Source organism: Haliotis cracherodii, unplaced genomic scaffold (assembly GCF_022045235.1).
Source record: "Haliotis cracherodii isolate W230 unplaced genomic scaffold, xgHalCrac1.p SCAF_4, whole genome shotgun sequence".
Taxonomy (NCBI): Eukaryota; Metazoa; Mollusca; class Gastropoda; order Lepetellida; family Haliotidae; genus Haliotis; species Haliotis cracherodii.
In genome coordinates this window covers 69,197,772-69,218,573 of record NW_027266297.1, presented here as the reverse complement: position 1 = coordinate 69,218,573, position 20,802 = coordinate 69,197,772, and the positions used below count along the sequence as shown (strand labels likewise).

The 20,802-nt window shown below is 44.7% G+C and overlaps 1 protein-coding gene across 1 annotated transcript; it reads left to right on the top strand.

The window, feature by feature from the left end:
• Positions 1-14,961: 14,961 nt before the first annotated feature.
• On the top strand, positions 14,962-18,957 carry LOC139479890 (DNA-binding protein inhibitor ID-4-like). Its single transcript, XM_071262810.1, has 3 exons — positions 14,962-17,601; positions 17,987-18,100; positions 18,457-18,957. The coding sequence occupies exons 1-2, from the start codon at positions 17,296-17,298 to the stop codon at positions 18,056-18,058; spliced, it is 378 nt and encodes a 125-aa protein (XP_071118911.1). The 5' UTR covers positions 14,962-17,295; the 3' UTR covers positions 18,059-18,100; positions 18,457-18,957.
• Positions 18,958-20,802: the final 1,845 nt, after the last annotated feature.

Below are 20,802 nucleotides of genomic sequence, written 5' to 3'. Positions count from 1 at the left end.
TGTGGTGGGGCTACCCGGAAGTGAGTGAGGTGGTGCTACCCGGGAGAGCGTGTAGTGGGGCTACCCGGGAGGGCGTGTGGTGGGGCTACCCGGGAGGGCGTGTGGTGGGGCTACCCGGGAGGGCGTGTGGTGGGGCTACCCGGGAGAGCGTGTGGTGGGGCTACCCGGGAGAGCGTGTGGTGGGGCTACCTGGGAGGGCGTGTGGTGGGGCTACCCGGGAGGGCGTGTGGTGGGGCTACCTGGAAGTGCGTGTGGTGGGGCTACCCGGGAGAGCGTGTGGTGGGGCTACCCGGGAGGGCGTGTGGTGGGGCTACCCGGGAGGGCGTGTGGTGGGGCTACCCGGGAGGGGGTGTGGTGGGGCTACCCGGGGGGGGCGTGTGAGGATGAATTCCCCCTATGTACAAGCCAGCCACATGTGTTGCCCCTTGTTCCCATCATGCTGTCAGTCGAGCAGATAAACCCGACTGGTGCTCTACACACAGCCAACTGGAGCCTACAACCAGATACTTAACAACCGACTCCTATCGGAAACTGACGTCTTCCATACCGAAACACCATACAGTACAACCCCACTGTCAGCGTGATGGCAATATCACAGATTTACTTATATTCAGCCTGTGATGTGGGTCGGTATCTAAAGAAACCCAAGGCAAGTCTAAGATAAGATTAGGAGGCCCTCAGCAAGTCTATGTTGCGGTGTGCGAGGCGCTCCCGGCCGTATATCAGCGATCAGCTGACAGTATAATTACCCCCCTTGTTCCCAAGCTCCGCCTTTGGAGACGGCCAGACTAGCACGCACCTGTGGCGGGCGAGGGGTGAATTGTAAACGGGCAATATCGCCTCTTATCGCCCAGGTGTGGTGGCCATCTCGCCGACACTCAGGTGCCTCCCGCATACCTCAACTCACACTGACTAACTCGGCTAGTACAGGTCCGAGTGGAACTGACTGACTGGGCTAAAATACTTGCCGTGTTGAAACATGAGACTGACTGACTGACTAAGCTAAAATACTAGCTGTGTTGGAACATCAGACTGACTGACTGAGCTAAAATACTTGCTGTGTTGCTACATGAAACTGGCTGATTGACTGGGCTAAAATACTTGCTGTGTTGAAACGTGAGACTGACTGGGCTAAAATACTAGCTGTGTTGAAACATGAGACTGACTGAGCTAATCTACTTGCTGTGTTGAAACATGAAACTGACTGAGCTAATATACTTGCTGTGTTGAAACGTGAGACTGACTGAGCTAATATACTTGCTGTGTTGAAACATGAGACTGACTGAGCTAATATACTTGCTGTGTTGAAACATGAGACTGACTGAGCTAATATACTTGCTGTGTTGAAACATGAAACTGACTGGGCTAAAATACTTGCTGTGTTGAAACGTGAGACTGACAGACTGACTGACTGACTGGGCTAAAATACTTGCTGTGTTGAAACATGAGACTGACAGACTGACTGACTGGGCTAAAATACTTGCTGTGTTGAAACATGAGACTGACAGACTGACTGACTGACTGGGCTAAAATACTTGCTGTGTTGAAACGTGAGACTGACTGGGCTAAAATACTTGCTGTGTTGAAACATGAGACTGACAGACTGACTGACTGACTGGGCTAAAATACTTGCTGTGTTGGAACATGAGACTGACAGACTGACTGACTGGGCTAAAATACTTGCTGTGTTGAAACATGAGACTGACAGACTGACTGGGCTAAAATACTTGCTGTGTTGAAACATGAGACTGACAGACTGACTGACTGACTGGGCTAAAATACTTGCTGAGTTGAAACATGAGACTGACAGACTGACTGACTGACTGGGCTAAAATACTTGCTGTGTTGGAACATGAGACTGACAGACTGACTGACTGACTGACTGGGCTAAAATACTTGCTGTGTTGAAACATGAGACTGACAGACTGACTGACCGACTGACTGGGCTAAAATACTTGCTGTGTTGGAACATGAGACTGACAGACTGACTGACTGGGCTAAAATGCTTGCTGAGTTGGAACATGAGACTGACAGACTGACAGACTGACTGACTGGGCTAAAATACTTGCTGTGTTGAAACATGAGACTGACAGACTGACTGACCGGGCTAAAATACTTGCTGAGTTGAAACATGAGACTGACAGACTGACTGACTGACTGGGCTAAAATACTTGCTGTGTTGGAACATGAGACTGACAGACTGACTGACTGGGCTAAAATACTTGCTGTGTTGGAACATGAGACTGACAGACTGACTGACTGACTGACTGGGCTAAAATACTTGCTGTGTTGAAACATGAGACTGACAGACTGACTGACTGACTGGGCTAAAATACTTGCTGTGTTGGAACATGAGACTGACAGACTGACTGACTGACTGACTGGGCTAAAATACTTGCTGTGTTGGAACATGAGACTGACAGACTGACTGACTGACTGGACTAAAATACTTGCTGTGTTGGAACATGAAACTGACTGACTGACTGGGCTAAAATACTTGCTGTGTTGAAACATGAGACTGACTGACTGACTGGGCTAAAATACTTGCTGTGTTGAAACATGAGACTGACAGACTGGCTGACTGGGCTAAAATACTTGCTGTGTTGGAACATGAGACTGACAGACTGACTGACTGACTGACTGGGCTAAAATACTTGCTGTGTTGGAACATGAGACTGTCAGACAGACTGACTGACTGGGCTAAAATACTAGCTGTGATGGAACATGAGACTGACTGACTGGGCTAAAATACTTGCTGTGTTGGAACATGAGACTGACTGGGCTAAAATACTTGCTGTGTTGGAACTGACTGACCTGCCTCTCACAGATGGAAACAAACGCGAACGTGTACATGTCCTCCCCTGGGGTCACGGCTGGTTTGTGACCTCCAGTTGTTGTTGTCGCCATGGACTCGCTGGTGCCATGTCTTTGGGGTTGACAACAGTATAATACATAACTGACCTATGGTGTAGCAAATGAATGTCACGCGGGTTGAAATTGTTTCTTGTTTTGGAATTGGGTTGTGGACTTCGACGAATTCTCCCTCATGTAGATTCTGGAGCAGAGCAAATGATGATGATACAGTCATCACCTGGGTGATGTCATACTCTGCACGCACGCACGCACGCACGCACACACGCACGCACGCATGCACACACGGTTGATGGCGCAGCATGGATCGTTACTCAGAATATCAATCACTGGATTGTCGGGTCCACACTCGATTTGTTTACAGATCATCGTCATATAGCTGGAATATTGCTGAGTGCGGCGTTAAACAACACCACACCCCAAAACACACCACAATATCATATCTCATAAAGCCGTGTGGACCAGTGCCTGTAGCCTTGCTCCAAGACTGTACTGAAAGATAAGTCCATGGATGTGTAGTAATTCTATCCACCTAACAGGCAAGTCTAGATATGTGGACAGTAGCAGTTAACTCTAAGGTTGGTTGGTTTGTTGTTTAACGCCGCACTCAGCAATATTCCAACTATATGACGGCGGTCTGTAAATAATCGAGTCTGGACCAGACAATCCAGTGATTAATATCATGAGCATCGATCCAGGCAATTGGGATCGATGACATGCATCAGTCAAGTCAGCGAGCCTGACCATCTGATCCCGTTAGTCGCCTTTTACGACAGGCATAGTCGCCTTTTACGGCAAGCATGGGTTGCGGAAGACCTATTCTACCCCGGAATCTTCACGGGCCGTTCACTCTAAGGGCTCCAGTCTCTTATAGGGACAACTTGTTCTTATAATTTACATAATCTAGAAATTATGACTTAAACTTGTGCAAGTCTACAGTGACTGTGTCGACGTCGTGTACTACACTAACCACATACAGCTGACACAGCTAAAAAACAGTTATTTAGCAAACACATCAATAAGTATGTGGGTGTTACGGCTATCAGGTGTAACAGGAGGCTGTACCATGTGGACCTGTGTTTCCTCGTTGTCAGCATGGAGGATGTTATGTTACTCGATGCTCTAGTGTCGAGATATAAAGCACTGTAACGTTCCTGCTTGTTAGTGAACATCTGCACTTATTAATCCTCTGTGTAAATATGTTGTACCTCGAGAGGAGCGTGTAAAAGTAGCTGTGCACGGAAAATGCACTACAGTTGCGAACTGAGGTAAACATTCACTACAGTCACAAGCTGAGGTAGACAAGCACGGAACATGCACTACAGTCGCCAGCTGAGGTAGACATGCACGGAACATGCACTACAGTCGCGAGCTGAGGTAGACAGGCACGGAACATGCACTACAGTTGCGAGCTGAGGTAGACAGGCACGGAACATGCACTACAGTTGCGAGCTGAGGTAGACAGGCACGGAACATGCACTACAGTCGCGAGCTGAGGTAGACAGGCACGGAACATACACTACAGTCGCAAGCTGAGGTAGACAGGCACGGAACATGCACTACAGTCGCGAGCTGAGGTAGACAGACACGGAACATGCACTACAGTCGCGAGCTGAGGTAGACAGACACGGAACATGCACTACAGTCGCCAGCTGAGGTAGACAGACACGGAACATGCACTACAGTCGCGAGCTGAGGTAGACAGACACGGAACATACACTACAGTCGCGAGCTGATGTAGACATGCACGGAACATGCACTACAGTCGCGAGCTGAGGTAGACAGGCACGGAACATGCACTACAGTCGCGAGCTGAGGTAGACAGATACGGAACATGCACTACAGTCGCGAGCTGAGGTAGACATGCACGGAACATGCACTCCAGTCGCGAGCTGAGGTAGACAGACACGGAACATGCACTACAGTCGCGAACTGAGGTAGACAGGCACGGAACATGCACTACAGTCGCGAGCTGAGGTAGACAGACACGGAACATGCACTACAGTCGCGAACTGAGGTAGACAGGCACGGAACATGCACTACAGTCGCGAACTGAGGTAGACAGACACGGAACATGCACTACAGTTGCGAGCTGAGGTAGACAGACACGGAACATACACTACAGTCTCGAGCTGAGGTAGACAGACACGGAACATGCACTACAGTCTCGAGCTGAGGTAGACAGACACGGAACATACACTACAGTCTCGAGCTGAGGTAGACAGGCACGGAACATGCACTACAGTCGCGAACTGAGGTAGACAGGCACGGAACATGCACTACAGTCGCGAGCTGAGGTAGACAGACACGGAACATGCACTACAGTCGCGAGCTGAGGTAGACAGACACGGAACATGCACTACAGTCGCGAGCTGAGGTAGACAGGCACGGAACATGCACTACAGTCGCGAACTGAGGTAGACAGGCACGGAACATGCACTACAGTCGCGAGCTGAGGTAGACAGACACGGAACATGCACTACAGTCGCGAGCTGAGGTAGACAGGCACGGAACATGCACTACAGTCGCGAGCTGAGGTAGACAGACACGGAACATGCACTCCAGTCGCGAGCTGAGGTAGACAGGCACGGAACATGCACTACAGTCGCGAGCTGAGGTAGACAGGCACGGAACATGCACTACAGTCGCCAGCTGAGGTAGACAGACACGGAACATGCACTACAGTTGCGAGCTTAGGTAGACAGGCACGGAACATGCACTACAGTCTCCAGCTGAGGTAAACAGGCACGGAACATGCACTACAGTCTCGAGCTGAGGTAGACAGACACGGAACATGCACTACTGTCGCGAGCTGAGGTAAACATGCACGGAACATGCACTACAGTCTCGAGCTGAGGTAGACAGGCACGGAACATGCACTACAGTCGCGAGCTGAGGTAAACATGCACGGAACATGCACTACAGTCACGAGCTGAGTTAAACATGCATGGAACATGCACTACAGTCGCGAGCTTAGGTAGACAGGCACGGAACATGCACTACAGTCGCGAGCTGAGGTAGACAGATACGGAACATGCACTACAGTCGCGAGCTGAGGTAGACAGACACGGAACATACACTACAGTCGCAAACTGAGGTAGACAGGCACGGAACATGCACTACAGTCGCAAACTGAGGTAGACAGACACGGAAAATGCACGACAGTCGCCAGCTGAGGTAGACAGACACGGAACATGCACTACAGTCGCGAGCTGAGGTAGACGGACGCGGAACATGCACTACAGTCGCGAGCTGAAGAAGACAGGCACGGAAGATGCACTACAGTCGCGAGCTGAGGTAAACAGGCACGGAACATGCACTACAGTCGCGAGCTGAGGTAGACAGACACGGAACATGCACTACAGTCGCCAGCTGAGGTAGACAGACACGGAACATGCACTACAGTTGCGAATTGAGGTAGACAGGCACGGAACATGCACTACAGTTGCGAATTGAGGTAGACAGACACGGAACATGCACTACAGTTGCGAATTGAGGTAGACAGGCACGGAACATGCACTACAGTCGCGAGCTGAGGTAGACAGACACGGAACATGCACTACAGTTGCGAATTGAGGTAGACAGACACGGAACATGCACTACAGTCGCGAGCTGAGGTAGACAGACACGGAACATGCACTACAGTTGCGAATTGAGGTAGACAGACACGGAACATGCACTACAGTTGCGAATTGAGGTAGACAGGCACGGAACATGCACTACTGTCGCGAGCTGAGGTAGACAGACACGGAACATGCACTACAGTCGCGAGCTGAGGTAGACAGACACGGAACATGCACTACAGTCGCGAGCTGAGGTAGACAGACACGGAACATGCACTACAGTCGCGAGCTGAGGTAGACATGCACGGAACACGCACTACAGTCGCGAACTGAGGTAGACATGCACGGAAAATGCACTTCAGTCGCCAGATGAAGAAGACAGGCACGGAACATGCACTACAGTCGCGAACTGAGGTAGACAGGCATGGAACATGCACGACAGTCGCCAGATGAAGAAGACATGCACGGAACATGCACGACAATCTCGAGCTGAGGTAGACATGCACGGAACATGCACTACAGTCGCCAGCTGAGGTAGACAGGCACGGAACATGCACTACAGTCTCGAGCTGAGGTAGACAGACACGGAACATGCACTAAAGCCGCGAGCTGAGGTAGACAGGCACGGAACATGCAGTACAGGTTAGGTCGTCAGTGATCTAACCCAGACAACGAGGCTTTCACAAAATGGATGTCCGACAACTGGTAGTCTAGATCACGTACTTTGTGTACCCCTCTGACAAGTGTAAATTGGCACGGCTCCCATGGCTGACTTTGTTTGTTGGCGATTAGTTGCCTCACTCTATCATTGTGGGTTCGAATCCCAGACAGGACTCAACCCCAAAAAGCACTAGAATCTGTACTTTACTAAGAAACCGTTATCCCAAATATAACATGTGTTACATTTAACCACTTTCTAAATGGCACCGTGTGTTCAAGCATATATCGCCTGTTATGCTATATAACAAAACACAAGCATATCGCATACTGTGCAATACAATAAAACAATGCCCTGCACAAATATAGCATATATTATGCATAACAAAACAATAGCCTGCACAAGCAAATCGCATATCGTGCTATATAAACACACCCTTCTCGGATTTGTTTTGAAATAAGTTTAATAGTGAAATCGTTAGTTTAGTTTAAACGTATATTATTCAGATTGAAATGGATTGGGAACAAGTTATCCAACTTAGGACTCCCTCTCCATGGTATTAACAAAAGATTGTACAGTAAATCATATACAGGGAAAACAGAAAAGAAGATGAATGTATAGCTAGCAAAAGGCATGTACAAAAGAGATACTAGTATATTTACATTAAAGTGGTACCCAAATCTCTTTGTATGACTTATAAACATTTGCACTGTCTTAAAGATATGCTGATTTTCGATAATGGACACACATTCATGTCCGTTTAACATCAAACTTAAATCTAATTTAACATTTTTGTTCACGGCGTTCTGTAAAATGTCCCGAATTATTATTAACATAGATTTTCTTTGGCGGACATACAATGTACACTCTAATAAATAATGATATGCGTTTTCACATGGATTACCACATTGACATATTGGATCACATTTTAACTCTATTCTGTATAAATCATACACATTGACATATTGTCTGAATTTCTTAAATTATATGATACGTTTAGTAACTATTCTGGCTGCTTCTATTTGGAGATTTCCTAACTGAGTTGATAATTCTACATTACATCTGCCTTTATTGTCGTTCATGAAAGTAGCGATATGTCGACACAGAATGATCAGGAAATACGACCCAGCCCAATCAGTTACTGGTTGGCCATACTGTACTTATTCAAAAGGATAAAATAAAAATAATATATAAATAGTTGCAAGAAACATTCCATTACGGAACAGAGGCCATTTTGTAAACATAAATATAATAATTTAACATAAACACAATGTAACATTTAGAGAGTATTTACAAGTAAAACTAACAAAATATGAGATATGTATAAACATAAATTTATATGATCTAACAATCTGCAATATATGCAACTATGGTATAAATTGTTAGATTAAAAAACAAACAAAACATTAGATAATTACAGAGGCAACATGCCGAAAGATAACATGGTTTTAATAAGTTGAAAATAGTATGTATGAAGAAGTTGTTCTACATCAGAAAGTTTTACTCCATTGTGTTGATAATTTGGATAGGTATGCTGTCGAGTATTCGTTATAACAGTACTTAAGAAAACAGTCAAACAATGCAAATTAATCGTGTGTTGATAGTGTGAGCGGTTTGTAAGATGATTAATTTCCTTTTTGCAGGTCTAGTTTGTATTCCCAAAACAATGTTAGCAATTTGCTATTAAAGTCAATTAAACCCGTGACAATGACTTCAAGAGCATCCGTAATTACTGCATAAACAACCCATCTCCGTCAAGGAGAGGTAATACACCATTTCCTGAGACCTTGTATTAATTAAACTTCCCACGAATCAACAAGTGCTTCTAATTTAACCCCTCAGCTTTCTAATTGCAACATGCACAGTTTCTGCCATGTTAGATCAGCAATTACATAGACGGCTGTACGTTCCGGCAAAGCGAGCTATCACTTTCCCACAGTAATTAAAGATAATTCCCCGACTCTTGCACCTCCCCCTGATTGGAAGCAGGACAACGAATACCTACCCTAAACAATAAACACAAACACGTGCAAAGTGGCGGTGTCGCCTAAAAAAGCCGAGGCTGATTGTTGACGCGCTTGATCAGGCACCCCCAGACACCCTGGCGCCAAGGGAATCAGTACCCCCACCTGGGTAGCGATACACATACGCTGACAATAGGTAGGTGGCCCCTATCCCACCTCAACAATCGCCGCTAAGCTCCGGCCCGCCAGTCCGGCGACGCAGTTTGATTTTTCACGTAACTGTCTGAGTGTCGACAATAAGACACGGGATTTGCCGGGCTGGTTGTGAGGGTTCGCGACGATTAGTTTGTACAGCGACATGGCAATACGGATAAGCCGCCGGCGACGCCAGTGTTGTTTGGACTTGTATTTTCTCTTTACTCTTGTTGATATGTTTAATTTGAAAATATTCAGTTGTAAAGGTGTCATGATTAAAGTCCGATAACAGATTTGATGCTGTCAACCTTAGCAACATTAGATTAGTAGATAGCAATGAGATGTCACTTTACCGGCCAAAAAGTAAATTACCAAAAGAATAAAAATGTCATTAAAGCTTTCAGATTAGATCACTATATTGTGTATATACGACACCCAGCCAGGAAAGTGGAACGCACGGACATAGGTTAACGGGAAAACGAAGGAGCATCTACACATATTGTTTTTAACAATATTCACTTTATATACATAAAACCACACACATGTCATTGAATAACATGGTCACTAGCTGAATCACCTGTTTTGATAAGATAATTATGAAAGATTCAGTTGTATTGATCTGGATGGGTTTCAACAATATGATATTGCGTCTTAAACGATCTAATTTCCCTATTTACAAACTTTATTAGTTTATTCGAGTAACGTGAAATCTGCACTACCAAACAGATAGTTTTAGTGTTTTCTTACATCGTTTCATCATCAGTTTATTGTGAATAAGAAGGGTTCCTCCAAATAACAACTTTATTTTTCAATAAGTTGTTGAAAGCATACGTATGTATGTATGTATGTATGTATGTATGTATGTATGTATGTGTGTGTGTGTGTGTGTGTGTGTGTGTGTGTGTGTGTGTGTGTGTGTGTGTGTGTGTGTGTGTGTGTGTGTGTGTGTGTGTGTGTGTGTGTGTGTGTGTGTGTGTGTGTGTGTGTGTGTGTGTGTGTGTGTGTGTGTGTGTGTGTGTGTGTGTGTGTGTGTGTATGTATGTATGTATGTATGTATGTATGTATGTATGTATGTATGTATGTATGTATGTATGTATGTATGGATGGATGGATGGATGTAACTTAAAACTGAAGTAACACATTGCAGGATACAGTAGGGTGAAGGAACACGCCAGACGTGCTGGTTAATGACGGGATTACACAACAGGTGCTTGCACTGCTGATGACAGGTACTTCACAAGTATTTTGGGAACATCAAGACGTGTTTGATGCCTAGAAGGCTCGGCCATTTCCCCTACGGGAGTGATAGTTATATTATAGTATTCAGTGAAGAGGACGTGGCTCGACCAGGAAACAGCACCGTCAATTATAGCAGGGCATATTTAATAGCTCTTGAAACAACATCCACGTTGTTCTGTATAACCCTGCCACACCTGGGGCAGCTCGAATAAATAGATTCATCTCTACTTAAGAGAACAAGACGCTTTCATAATTAAACATACCTGTTGCGGTCAAATTACGTTTTTCCTTTACGAGGAGAGTATGTGTAGTGACTATACGCCTGTTATTAAATGGTAATCAGTTTACTTTAAAAATCCAAGATTCTATGTGTCATGTATTATGGGTATGATTTCAATAATATTTATTCCCCCCCCCCCCCCCCCCAAAAAAAAAGAGAAAGAAATGGGATTGGTGAACAGGCAACGCCTATTTGAATACCTCTTCCTACAAAGGACATTTAACAATTAATAAGAGTAATGTACATAAAATTGTAAATTTAGATTAATTGTACCTACTGTTGCAACTGTTACGACGTGAATATACAAGTCACACACAAATACACACATACATATGTCAGTAGATAACCAAATCGGTGCATCAATACACAAATACGTATACACATATATGCTGGTGTACCTATACCTCCACATACCAGCATGTCACAAATACAAACAACTATTTGATTGATGTAATCGTATTGAAGACACATATTTAAATTTTAAATCTTTTAGATTTTACAATGAAAATTTGAACAAGTTTTACAGTAGAAGTTATAGCATTATGTAAAACATTGTGTCGAACTTTGTTATTTTCCTTCCGTTATCATATTATGTACTATATAATGTTCACGGAGATGTGTTCGGGCAGACACGTAGTTTCATGTTTATCAACATGCATCAAACATAATGCATACATAACGTAATTGTTTTATATCCATGTAACATTAAAAAGCTACTAGAGCGATTTGTTTGGGTAAAATAATCATGGGCAATAAATGCATCTGTCAATTCTGAATTACCGAACAATATTTATTATACTATATCCCTTATGGTCGAAATCAGCAGTTAGATCTTACGTGGCTGAAATTTGAACACTGCACATGATAATTGTTTTAATCTAAATATATTTTTATTCTATGAACAAGCCAATAAGGCTTATATCAATACCTCTCCAGTACAAGTTTTATTCATGGAGGCAATATAAGAAAATAACACGGGATGATAAAGTAAATATTATTTACGAAGCAAGTGGTCATGAACAACAGCTTCGTGCCATGAGTGGGGGTAGTTTGAACATTTTGAAATGAAGTATATACAAAAGTACTGATTTCATGTTATTGTCTAAGTTCTAGTTTTTCTAAAATTACAGTATGATTAAGTGTTAAAATCACTTCCTTCAGAGTAGAAGAATGAGTCATGTTTGAACGTCATTGTAAACGAGACAGACAAAGAAATAGTGTGATACACTTTTAAGGTTTTTTTTGTCTAAAAAAAACCAAGCTGCATTATCAGAAATGGTCCGTTAGATGACAACAACCAACTTTGAGGCCAGAATGTACCATCTGACAAAAATCTACTTCCAAAATATAGATCAACATACAAATTGATATTTTTATTCTGTTTGGATAATCTCTTAATGTCACCAACGGTTTCGGCATTTATAGTGTCATCAGGCAAATGGTTTTAGTGCTAAACATATGAATATTGTCTTCGTAATAGAAGCTACAGCTGCAGGTTATCACAAGCAAAAGGATAAGCTACAAAGACATTGCAGGTTTCTAGTTGGGGTTGGAAACTAGGTTGTACTAATGACAAGTTACACATGCGAGCACAAGTTATGGAATAATTAAGTCATGCAATTAAGTAGTGTATGGTTTCAAGAACATTTATCTGAGGGGTAATAACAAGATCAGTTCCTGTGACACAGACAACCGTTTACAGAATGACTTTAGTTAGATACAGTTATAGTTGACTTATGATCATTGACCTTTGACATCCTATTTTTCAAGGCGACCACTCAACATTCCTCTCCCAGTGGTTTAATGTGCTGGGGTATATTTCCAGTCTGGAGACACTGATGTACCGCCTCACAATCGACACACCTGCACTGACATCGGGGATAAATGGCAGCAACAGGACAAACCTAGCAACTATACATGTTACTCCTACCACCACAACAAATGGTCGCCCCAACTCGGGATTACTGTCACATTATTTAGCCCGACATCAAAGTTGACATCGGCATCCGTAACTGGCCTCCACCTGTTGAGTTGTAGCTGGCTTTTATTATTAGGCTTGATTGGAATTTGAGCACCTGTAGCGGTGAGATCGTAACGCACACCTGTACAGGTATTTGAAGTGACCAGTGGTCAGAGGATGGCTTTGAGAGCAGGTGCCCGACATCTGAAGAGCGCATTGAAAGTTGATCTCGAGGGCAGGTCGTACCTCCCAGGGGAGGAGGGTGTGGGGCAGGGCTTTGTCAACAGTCCCCTGTACGGAATGGAAATCAGATTGTTTAAGTTTCAAAACAAAAAAGTTATCTCTGAAAAGAGCATTACTCCCGTATTCATATACAGAAATGTCACACTTCTGTTTCATGTTATATGTTGGATACCATTTTTTAGTTGGATTTTATTTTACATGAATAAAGTTTTGGATTAACGTGTCAGTCATCTGTGAGATAATACCCTTTTTTATCATTTACCAAAGGGAACGACACATGTGAATGTTTTGTTTGTTTGTTGTTTAACGCCGCACTCAGCAATATTCAAGCTATATGACGGCGGTCTGTAAATAATCGAGTCTGGACCAGACAAAACCGTGATTGACATCTTGAGCATCAATCCACGAAATTGGGATACGATGACATGCATCAACCAAGTCGACCAGACTGACAACCCGACCCCAATAGTCGCCTTATACAAGCACAGTCGCCTCTTACGGCAAGCATGGGTTGCTGAAGCCCAATTTTCTTCCCCGGATCTTCACGGGTCGACATGAAATAAGCACACATGTCAGATACACTCGCAGGTAACTTTTTTTTTTATGGCACCGGTAGTGAACTTCTCATTCCAATCCTAAATGAAACCTTCAAAAGAAATATAAAGGGGACTTTCGAAAAATAAAATTTCACATGAAAACAGGACTTCCAAGGTAAGACATAGGTCCCCTTTCATAAAGAGTCTACTCCACTCTGACAGGCGAATACTGACTCGAGCGACATTATTGCTCAAGAAGAGTGAGTGAGTATGGTTTTACGCCGCTTTTAGCAATATTCCAGCAATATCACGGCGGGGGACACCAGAAATGGGCTTCCCACATTGTACCCATGTCGGGAATCGAACCCGGGTCTTCGTTGTGAGGAACGAAGGCTTTAACCACAAGGTTACCTGACCGCCCTGCTCTAGAAGAAGTCGACGAAAACAAGAAGACACTGTCAGCTCTACACTCTGACAGGCGAATACTGACTCGAGCGACATTATTGCTCAAGAAGAGTGAGTGAGTATGGTTTTACGCCGCTTTTAGCAATATTCCAGCAATATCACGGCGGGGGACACCAGAAATGGGCTTCCCACATTGTACCCATGTCGGGAATCGAACCCGGGTCTTCGTTGTGAGGAACGAAGGCTTTAACCACAAGGTTACCTGACCGCCCTGCTCTAGAAGAAGTCGACGAAAACAAGAAGACACTATCAGCTCTACACAACATGATAAAATATATAATACACAAAAAGGGGATACAATATAAACTATACCCAACATGATGCACTATAAACAGGGGACACTTAAAAAACTATATACAACAGAAGACAATATAAACTATAAACAACAGACGACAAAATATATAATAAACATAAGACAATATAAACTATGAGCAACAGGGTACAATATACACTATACACTACAGGAGTACAATTGTGTAATATAATCTCATATCTACTAAGATTTGATTTCTATAATATCCTGTTAAACCCAACTTCAAGAGGCTCTCAATGCACAAACTGAACAAGGCTATGCAAGTCCTCAAGGTTTGGTATTTGTAAAAACAATCATTAACAATTATCAATTGAACTGTATCAACACTCTGCGGCTACCAGAAGCCAGCGCTGGTGTTCCCACGCATCTTGGTAGTAACGGCGGTTTGAGTTGGAGTAAAACATCACTCATTTTGTTTGAGTTGGGCCGACGAAAAGTGACAAGCGAAGCTTGTAATCTAAAAATAGCCCAGTACGGCTACCTGTCCAGTGACGTTCCGCTCTCTGATTGGCTGTCGGCACACATTGATCGTAGCGGCACGCGCCACTGTTTATTCACCGTAATCAAGTTATCAGCCTTAACAATAGAGCACTGTCGCCTAGACCCTCCCTCCCCGATATTCTATACATAGTGCACGCGCCGCGCGGCTTGGCCACACTTAGCCACGCGACCACTCGGCCAAGGAAGCCACATACTTCCTGGCTCTGGAACAGGTCCGATACAAAGGAAATATCTTTAATATGGATGTACATGGAAAGTCCGGACAACCGGACCATCGGACAGGCAGGTCAGCAGAGGCCTACAGTACGTTGCCGTGTGGGCCATTTCCTCATCGTGTGGGAAAAGGCTGAAATATGACTTCTCAGCTGGCGTTGCCCTTTGTCCCTGAGAGCGGACAGATGGAGGATACCCACACCTGTGCTGCTGCTGCTGCTACCAAACCGCTGGGAATCGGCTAATTTCTCTCCCATCTCAGAACGGCCCTGCCCATCTGGTGGACGGGGTAGGGAGACAAGGCTCTCTAATCAGCCGACATCTGCTAGGATATTGGGAAACTACATACAAGATTAATCAACGACTGTCAAATGGTGCTGGAATATTGCATGAGATTGTCTTGCTGAAATATTGTTGAAACTACCCGATGACACGCCGATAATGAAATCTCACGTGATGGACGGACGGTTTAACGCGTTTGTTCCAAAAGGACACGGGGGTTATTGGATTCTGAAGTTTTGGAAACTAATTTCTTGGACTGGATACGTAACTCCTTGAAAGTTAGTTTGTGTAGATGGAACAATTCTTGGACGGTTACAAATGGCTGTCATGTCATTGTGGGTCAAACTCTCTGCTGGTGTACCAGGGGTGGAGTGTAAGGGGTCGGGTGCATCTCTGCGATGTGGCGCAGGCACTGCCAAGGATGGATGATGAAGGAAAACAGGTGCCCGACAGGTGGCGCAGTCCATCCCCCCCACCCCCGGGATCCATACCCCATGCAGACAGTGGATGAGTGTTCGCTTATCTTGCAAGAAGACTGACATTGAATACTAACAAACAAGATCTGATGCCAAAACTGGTAGAGTCTCACGCGAGGTTGGAGCCAGGAGCGATAACTCTGTCGCCACCCCGCGGCTCGCCTGTTATCGACACCTCTCACACAGAGCCTCCCACAAATCTGCGAAAGATGGAGTCAGGAGATACAGCAAGCTCCACAACAATATATACAAATGACATGTGCGCCAAGTTACCATCTGCAAAAACTGACACGGTGAACTTGCAATTGGGAAACACTAGCTGGATATCTCTCAATGATCACGATCGTGGTAGATATGTTATGAACACACACCCAAATAAAGACGGACATAAGTATCGCTATACTACAACTCGCGTATTTATCTTCGAAATTAAAAATTGAAGTTTTACTTTGATGTAGCGATAATAAATATTGTGTGTCCCTGAAACCAGTGCTCGAGACTGTGGATGTGTGCTTCTGTGCCGGGCTGAGCCGTACGCGGTTCATCCAGTGTGGGGCCTTTGTTTCTTTACTAGTGTGAACATGATGCTTTCTGATTAAACACGGCCTGCCTAATGGTCGGGGCAGCTGGGCTGCAATATTTAGTGTCACATACCGCAATGTGGCCGGACATCGAGGGAACAAGCCGGCAGTCAGAATACCACAACACAACACTTATTTATTTTTGCTAATCTCTGCAGCTCCCCGGCGCCTCAAGTCTAGAGCGAGACACTCGAAAGCACACATGAATATATGCAGATTCGCAGGTGTGCGGCTGTGAACCATCTACAGGGCGAAGGTGACGGATTTTAATGCAATTTATCAGCCATGGGAGGGCGGCCTCTTTGATGTTTGTGTTGATTGACAGCGTGGTAGCTACAGCGACCGCCTGGCTGGCGCCGTCTACGATAGCAAATATACACACAGTGAATGGGTGACGTCACAGAGCTGGCGCCAGTCTGTCGCGCTTCGCCGCCGCTGATTGTAGAGCGTAGAGCTATTAATCACCTGCCACCTCTCGCCGCGACTGACAAGGGGAGTTTATTCTCGACTCTACTTCTCTACATGGAAAAATAGTCGTAACCTTCCAAATATATAATTCAACTTTCCCAAAAATATTTCTATGTCAATAGATGAAAAAAGGAGACATTTTAAACGCTGATACTTCGCTTGTGTGTTGAAAGTTGGGCCTGGGAAAAAATTGGAGGAGGCGTGGCTTGAATTGATAAGCTTATGCAGTCCCACGTTCTGATTGGTTAAAACCTGACGGGGCTTTTGAAACCAACCCAAGCTGCGGTTGATTGGTCAGCTGGGAGGGCGGAGCTTAGCTGTCAGTGTTGTTGCAGTGGATGGCTGTATAGAACTCGGTGGTGTATATAAGGCTGTCCAACCCCCTTCAGCCATACACTCAACTGAGCTCGTAGTATTCGGACGTGCTTCTCCTCTCTTGATCTACTATTACTTACCTCGAGTTACTACCTACCAACCCACCTACATTATGAAGGCTGTTGTTGAAACCTGTGTCCGCGCTGACTTCGGTGTCAAGGACATTAAAATTACCAAACCAAGGATTGAGGATTCCGAAATGTCGGCGTGTTTCCACAAACTGAAGGAACTAGTGCCCTCCGTGCCTCAACACAAGAGGATTTCCAAGGTAGCGCTTCTCCAACATGTGATCGACTACATCCTAGACCTGGAAATCACCCTGGAGAAACACCCCGCTATGGCGTCTATTCCCCCACCCCTCGCCAGCGTCTGCCGCTCCCCCCTGGCAGAGAAATCGGACCTCAACGCCCAAATTGAGGTAACTATCTATATTCTATTTTGATTGTTGATCACCGCTATCAATACTGATACTGTTTGTATCCTATCCTATGCCATGTGTCAAGCCGATTCAGCTTTATTATTGATATTAATATTCAGTTATTACATTTTAAACAAGCCAGTAAATTGATATGCTCGCTGAATTTATCGATCAATCAGTGAATACACGGGCTGGCTTTCGATTTGTTTTCTCATGTAGAGTCTTATACAACATTGATTTCATAAATCTCATCGACTTGCGACTTTATCTCGGAAACCCGACCGTTTTTCATGAAAATCAGGGCAAGAAAATGGCTTCTAGCTTACTTCATTATTATTTTATGTTGATAACTAGCATCTTATGGATTATTTGGCCTCGTTTTCAGCCTGCTTGCGATGTCCTAATGGAGGCAGCAGCTTCGGCCGGCATGTGCGATCTCCGACCCCCATCCAAATAAACATCAAGCGGTCACTTTGGATCTCGAAGGACAAATTAAATGGTAAGTACATCTGAGCGATACATGCTTAGTCCGAAACAAAGCGAGTTGGAGAGAGTCGGTCGGTCTGCCCAGCTGCACAAGCAGAGAGGGCTGCGGGATAGTTGAAATATTTGGCAGGCCGTTGCGGCGACTGACTGGCGCCGCTAGTTGTGGGAGTGTCTCTCGGCGAGGAAACAGGTGTTAGGGTGCTGTCAGTGGGCTAACTAGCCAGATTATTACCAGATACAATAACACAAATAATCTCTCGTGTAAACAACAAGCTCATTTCTTCTCGATATAGACAGACAAATCTGTCCATTACCATGCATGGTTTTGTAACTAGTCAGTGTTTATAATTATTTATTCCTTTATTTCAGAAGTCTCTGTGTATCATCCCTGATGACAGGCGATCCTGACAGACCGAGCGACGCTCGAGCGTTCCTCCACACACACACACACGGAAGGAAAGGCTATACTCGCACGTGCAGCCGGCCCTTCCCAACGGTCTGCTTGAGATGTGAGGCCGATGCGGCCATCTCGTGGATCATCAGCTGGGACATCCACGGCAACTGTGGCAAGGATGACCCCTGTCTCTCACTGTCTGAGCAGTGGACGAGACGGCATCCGCCGTTACCGGTCCCGTACCGGACTAAGTGACACTCTGACTACCACCACCTCACGACAGGAACCACGCGGATAAACGCGCCAGGAGATTATGACGTTCCCAACGATGCTGTGTCGTGATAGACTTTATCGAAGACTTTTGTACCTTTTGTAAGATACTGTTGTTGAGTTTTGTTATTTGATAATTGTTACCCACTGTTGGACGCTGTATATACGTTACATGGATCTTTCACAATACAAAATATGGAAAATCAGTGCCCGTGTGTTCTATTTCCTCCATGGCGAGCTCAGTGGTGACGTCACTCAACGATTCCAGTCAGTTCATACAAATTCAAATTAACCCATTTCTAAAAGAAATTATTTCCCTGAGTGATGTCACCACAGTGGCAACACGTACTGGATGTACCTGCACGTGGGATACCCCGGGATGACGAATAATTACTCAACGGGGGAATTTATATTTATAATGTATTCAATACCACACGTTCTGTGATATTGGGGATGTTAAATATCCTAGGGTATTTAATAATCACTCAAACCATAAGCTCATTTTAATACGAATGTGAACGCGAGGCGTTCCATACAATAGATATGGACGCGTTAAAACCTCGTCCGATATAAGCCATTAGAACGCTTGTCTTGTAATCACGCTTGGGTCATCATTCCCTATTGAAGTGCAGGTGTGTTCAGTTTCCCCCGATCATCACGTTTGGGGGGAAGCCATCACACGACTAATTAATTGAGCGATCGCTGTCAGGTGTGTCAACCACAGGTGAGAAGGAGTGTACGCTCCGTTGGTCACAGGTGGGCTATCACAACAGCCTGATCTGTGAGATACCCGTCAACAACAGAGGGCCAGGTGCAAGACCCAAGTAATCTACTGTAATCAAGGCGATTATTTGATAACGCGAAATAATTAATAGTGTTAAATCTATGAATCAACATATTAACTTGGGCTAACGAAACAAATTTGTGGAAACTGTAAATTGTAAAAATGAGATTGGAATTGTGGTGAAATATACTGACAAGATTTCTCAAAAGAGGGCTTTGATTTGAACCCCCAACAACGCTGAGTTGTTTTCATGGCGACGGAATGGAAATACGCAATCCTGAAATTTGAACTACGGAATTAATATCAAAACCCCGCAAGATTTAGATATTGATATGTACATCTCCAACAGGAGACATTATATGACACCACTATTTGTGAAGCCGAGGGATGGATGTTGTTCCTGTAGCGCCAATTACACAGCGGATACTGGTGTATGGGGGGAGGGGCCTTAAGTGGGGGTGGGGGGTGGGAGCGCGGATATCCCCAAGTAAGTGGGTCTTCCTTCTCGTACACGAGGAATCAGATTTATAATAAATAGCCCAACACTTAGAATGCTTCAAGATGAAACACGAAACCCCAGTGTTACGAATTAACCAGGAAACCGAGTTTAGTTGGAATATTTCAAGTTATGTTGATTTTGAAAATAAACACATTTTTACAGCCAAGTGGGTGTGCTAGAGGCTCTGTATGTATAATGGACTGGGACTGTCGGCACCATCACGGCATAACTCTCTTAGGTTTACACGTTTTAAGAAAAATCGATCCTGAGTCATGCATAATACATGTACAGTTAGTCGACTATTCGACTCAAATTCCTTCATAACTGTGTGAGCCATATCCAGTTTCTGCTAAAGTGTATTTTCTATATATGATTTCGACTTAATGAGACTAGCCCGCCTCAATAAAACACGCCAAGCACGATCCTGTTCGGACGAACTAGATCTACTATTGTCCCCCACAGCTACTGCTACATCAATTAGCTCGTCAAGCAGAACCATTTTCTTTAGAAACAGATAACAATAAACAATCTGATGACAGCTAGCTAAATCACATCATGTCAAACAAGACGGTATTGTCTGAACACGCAGGGAAAAGTCGATAGCCAGCCAGTGTTCCATGTGACCTAGTCAGACGTGGGACCCTCCATATTTCCCCCAGACGCTGGGTAATACATAGGGCGGGTCCGAGGGTCGGGATCGATGGGGAGGCGACCCTCGCGACGGGGGACACAGGGTAGCGTGATGTTTCCGTGATCATGACAACACAG

Excerpts from the sequence above, each read along its gene's own strand:
- LOC139479890 (XM_071262810.1), top strand. The coding sequence starts at position 17,296 with ATGAAGGCTGTTGTTGAAACCTGTGTCCGCGCTGACTTCGGTGTCAAG. Across the intron at positions 17,602-17,986 it reads ACCTCAACGCCCAAATTGAG|CCTGCTTGCGATGTCCTAAT; the intron begins GTAACTATCTAT and ends CCTCGTTTTCAG.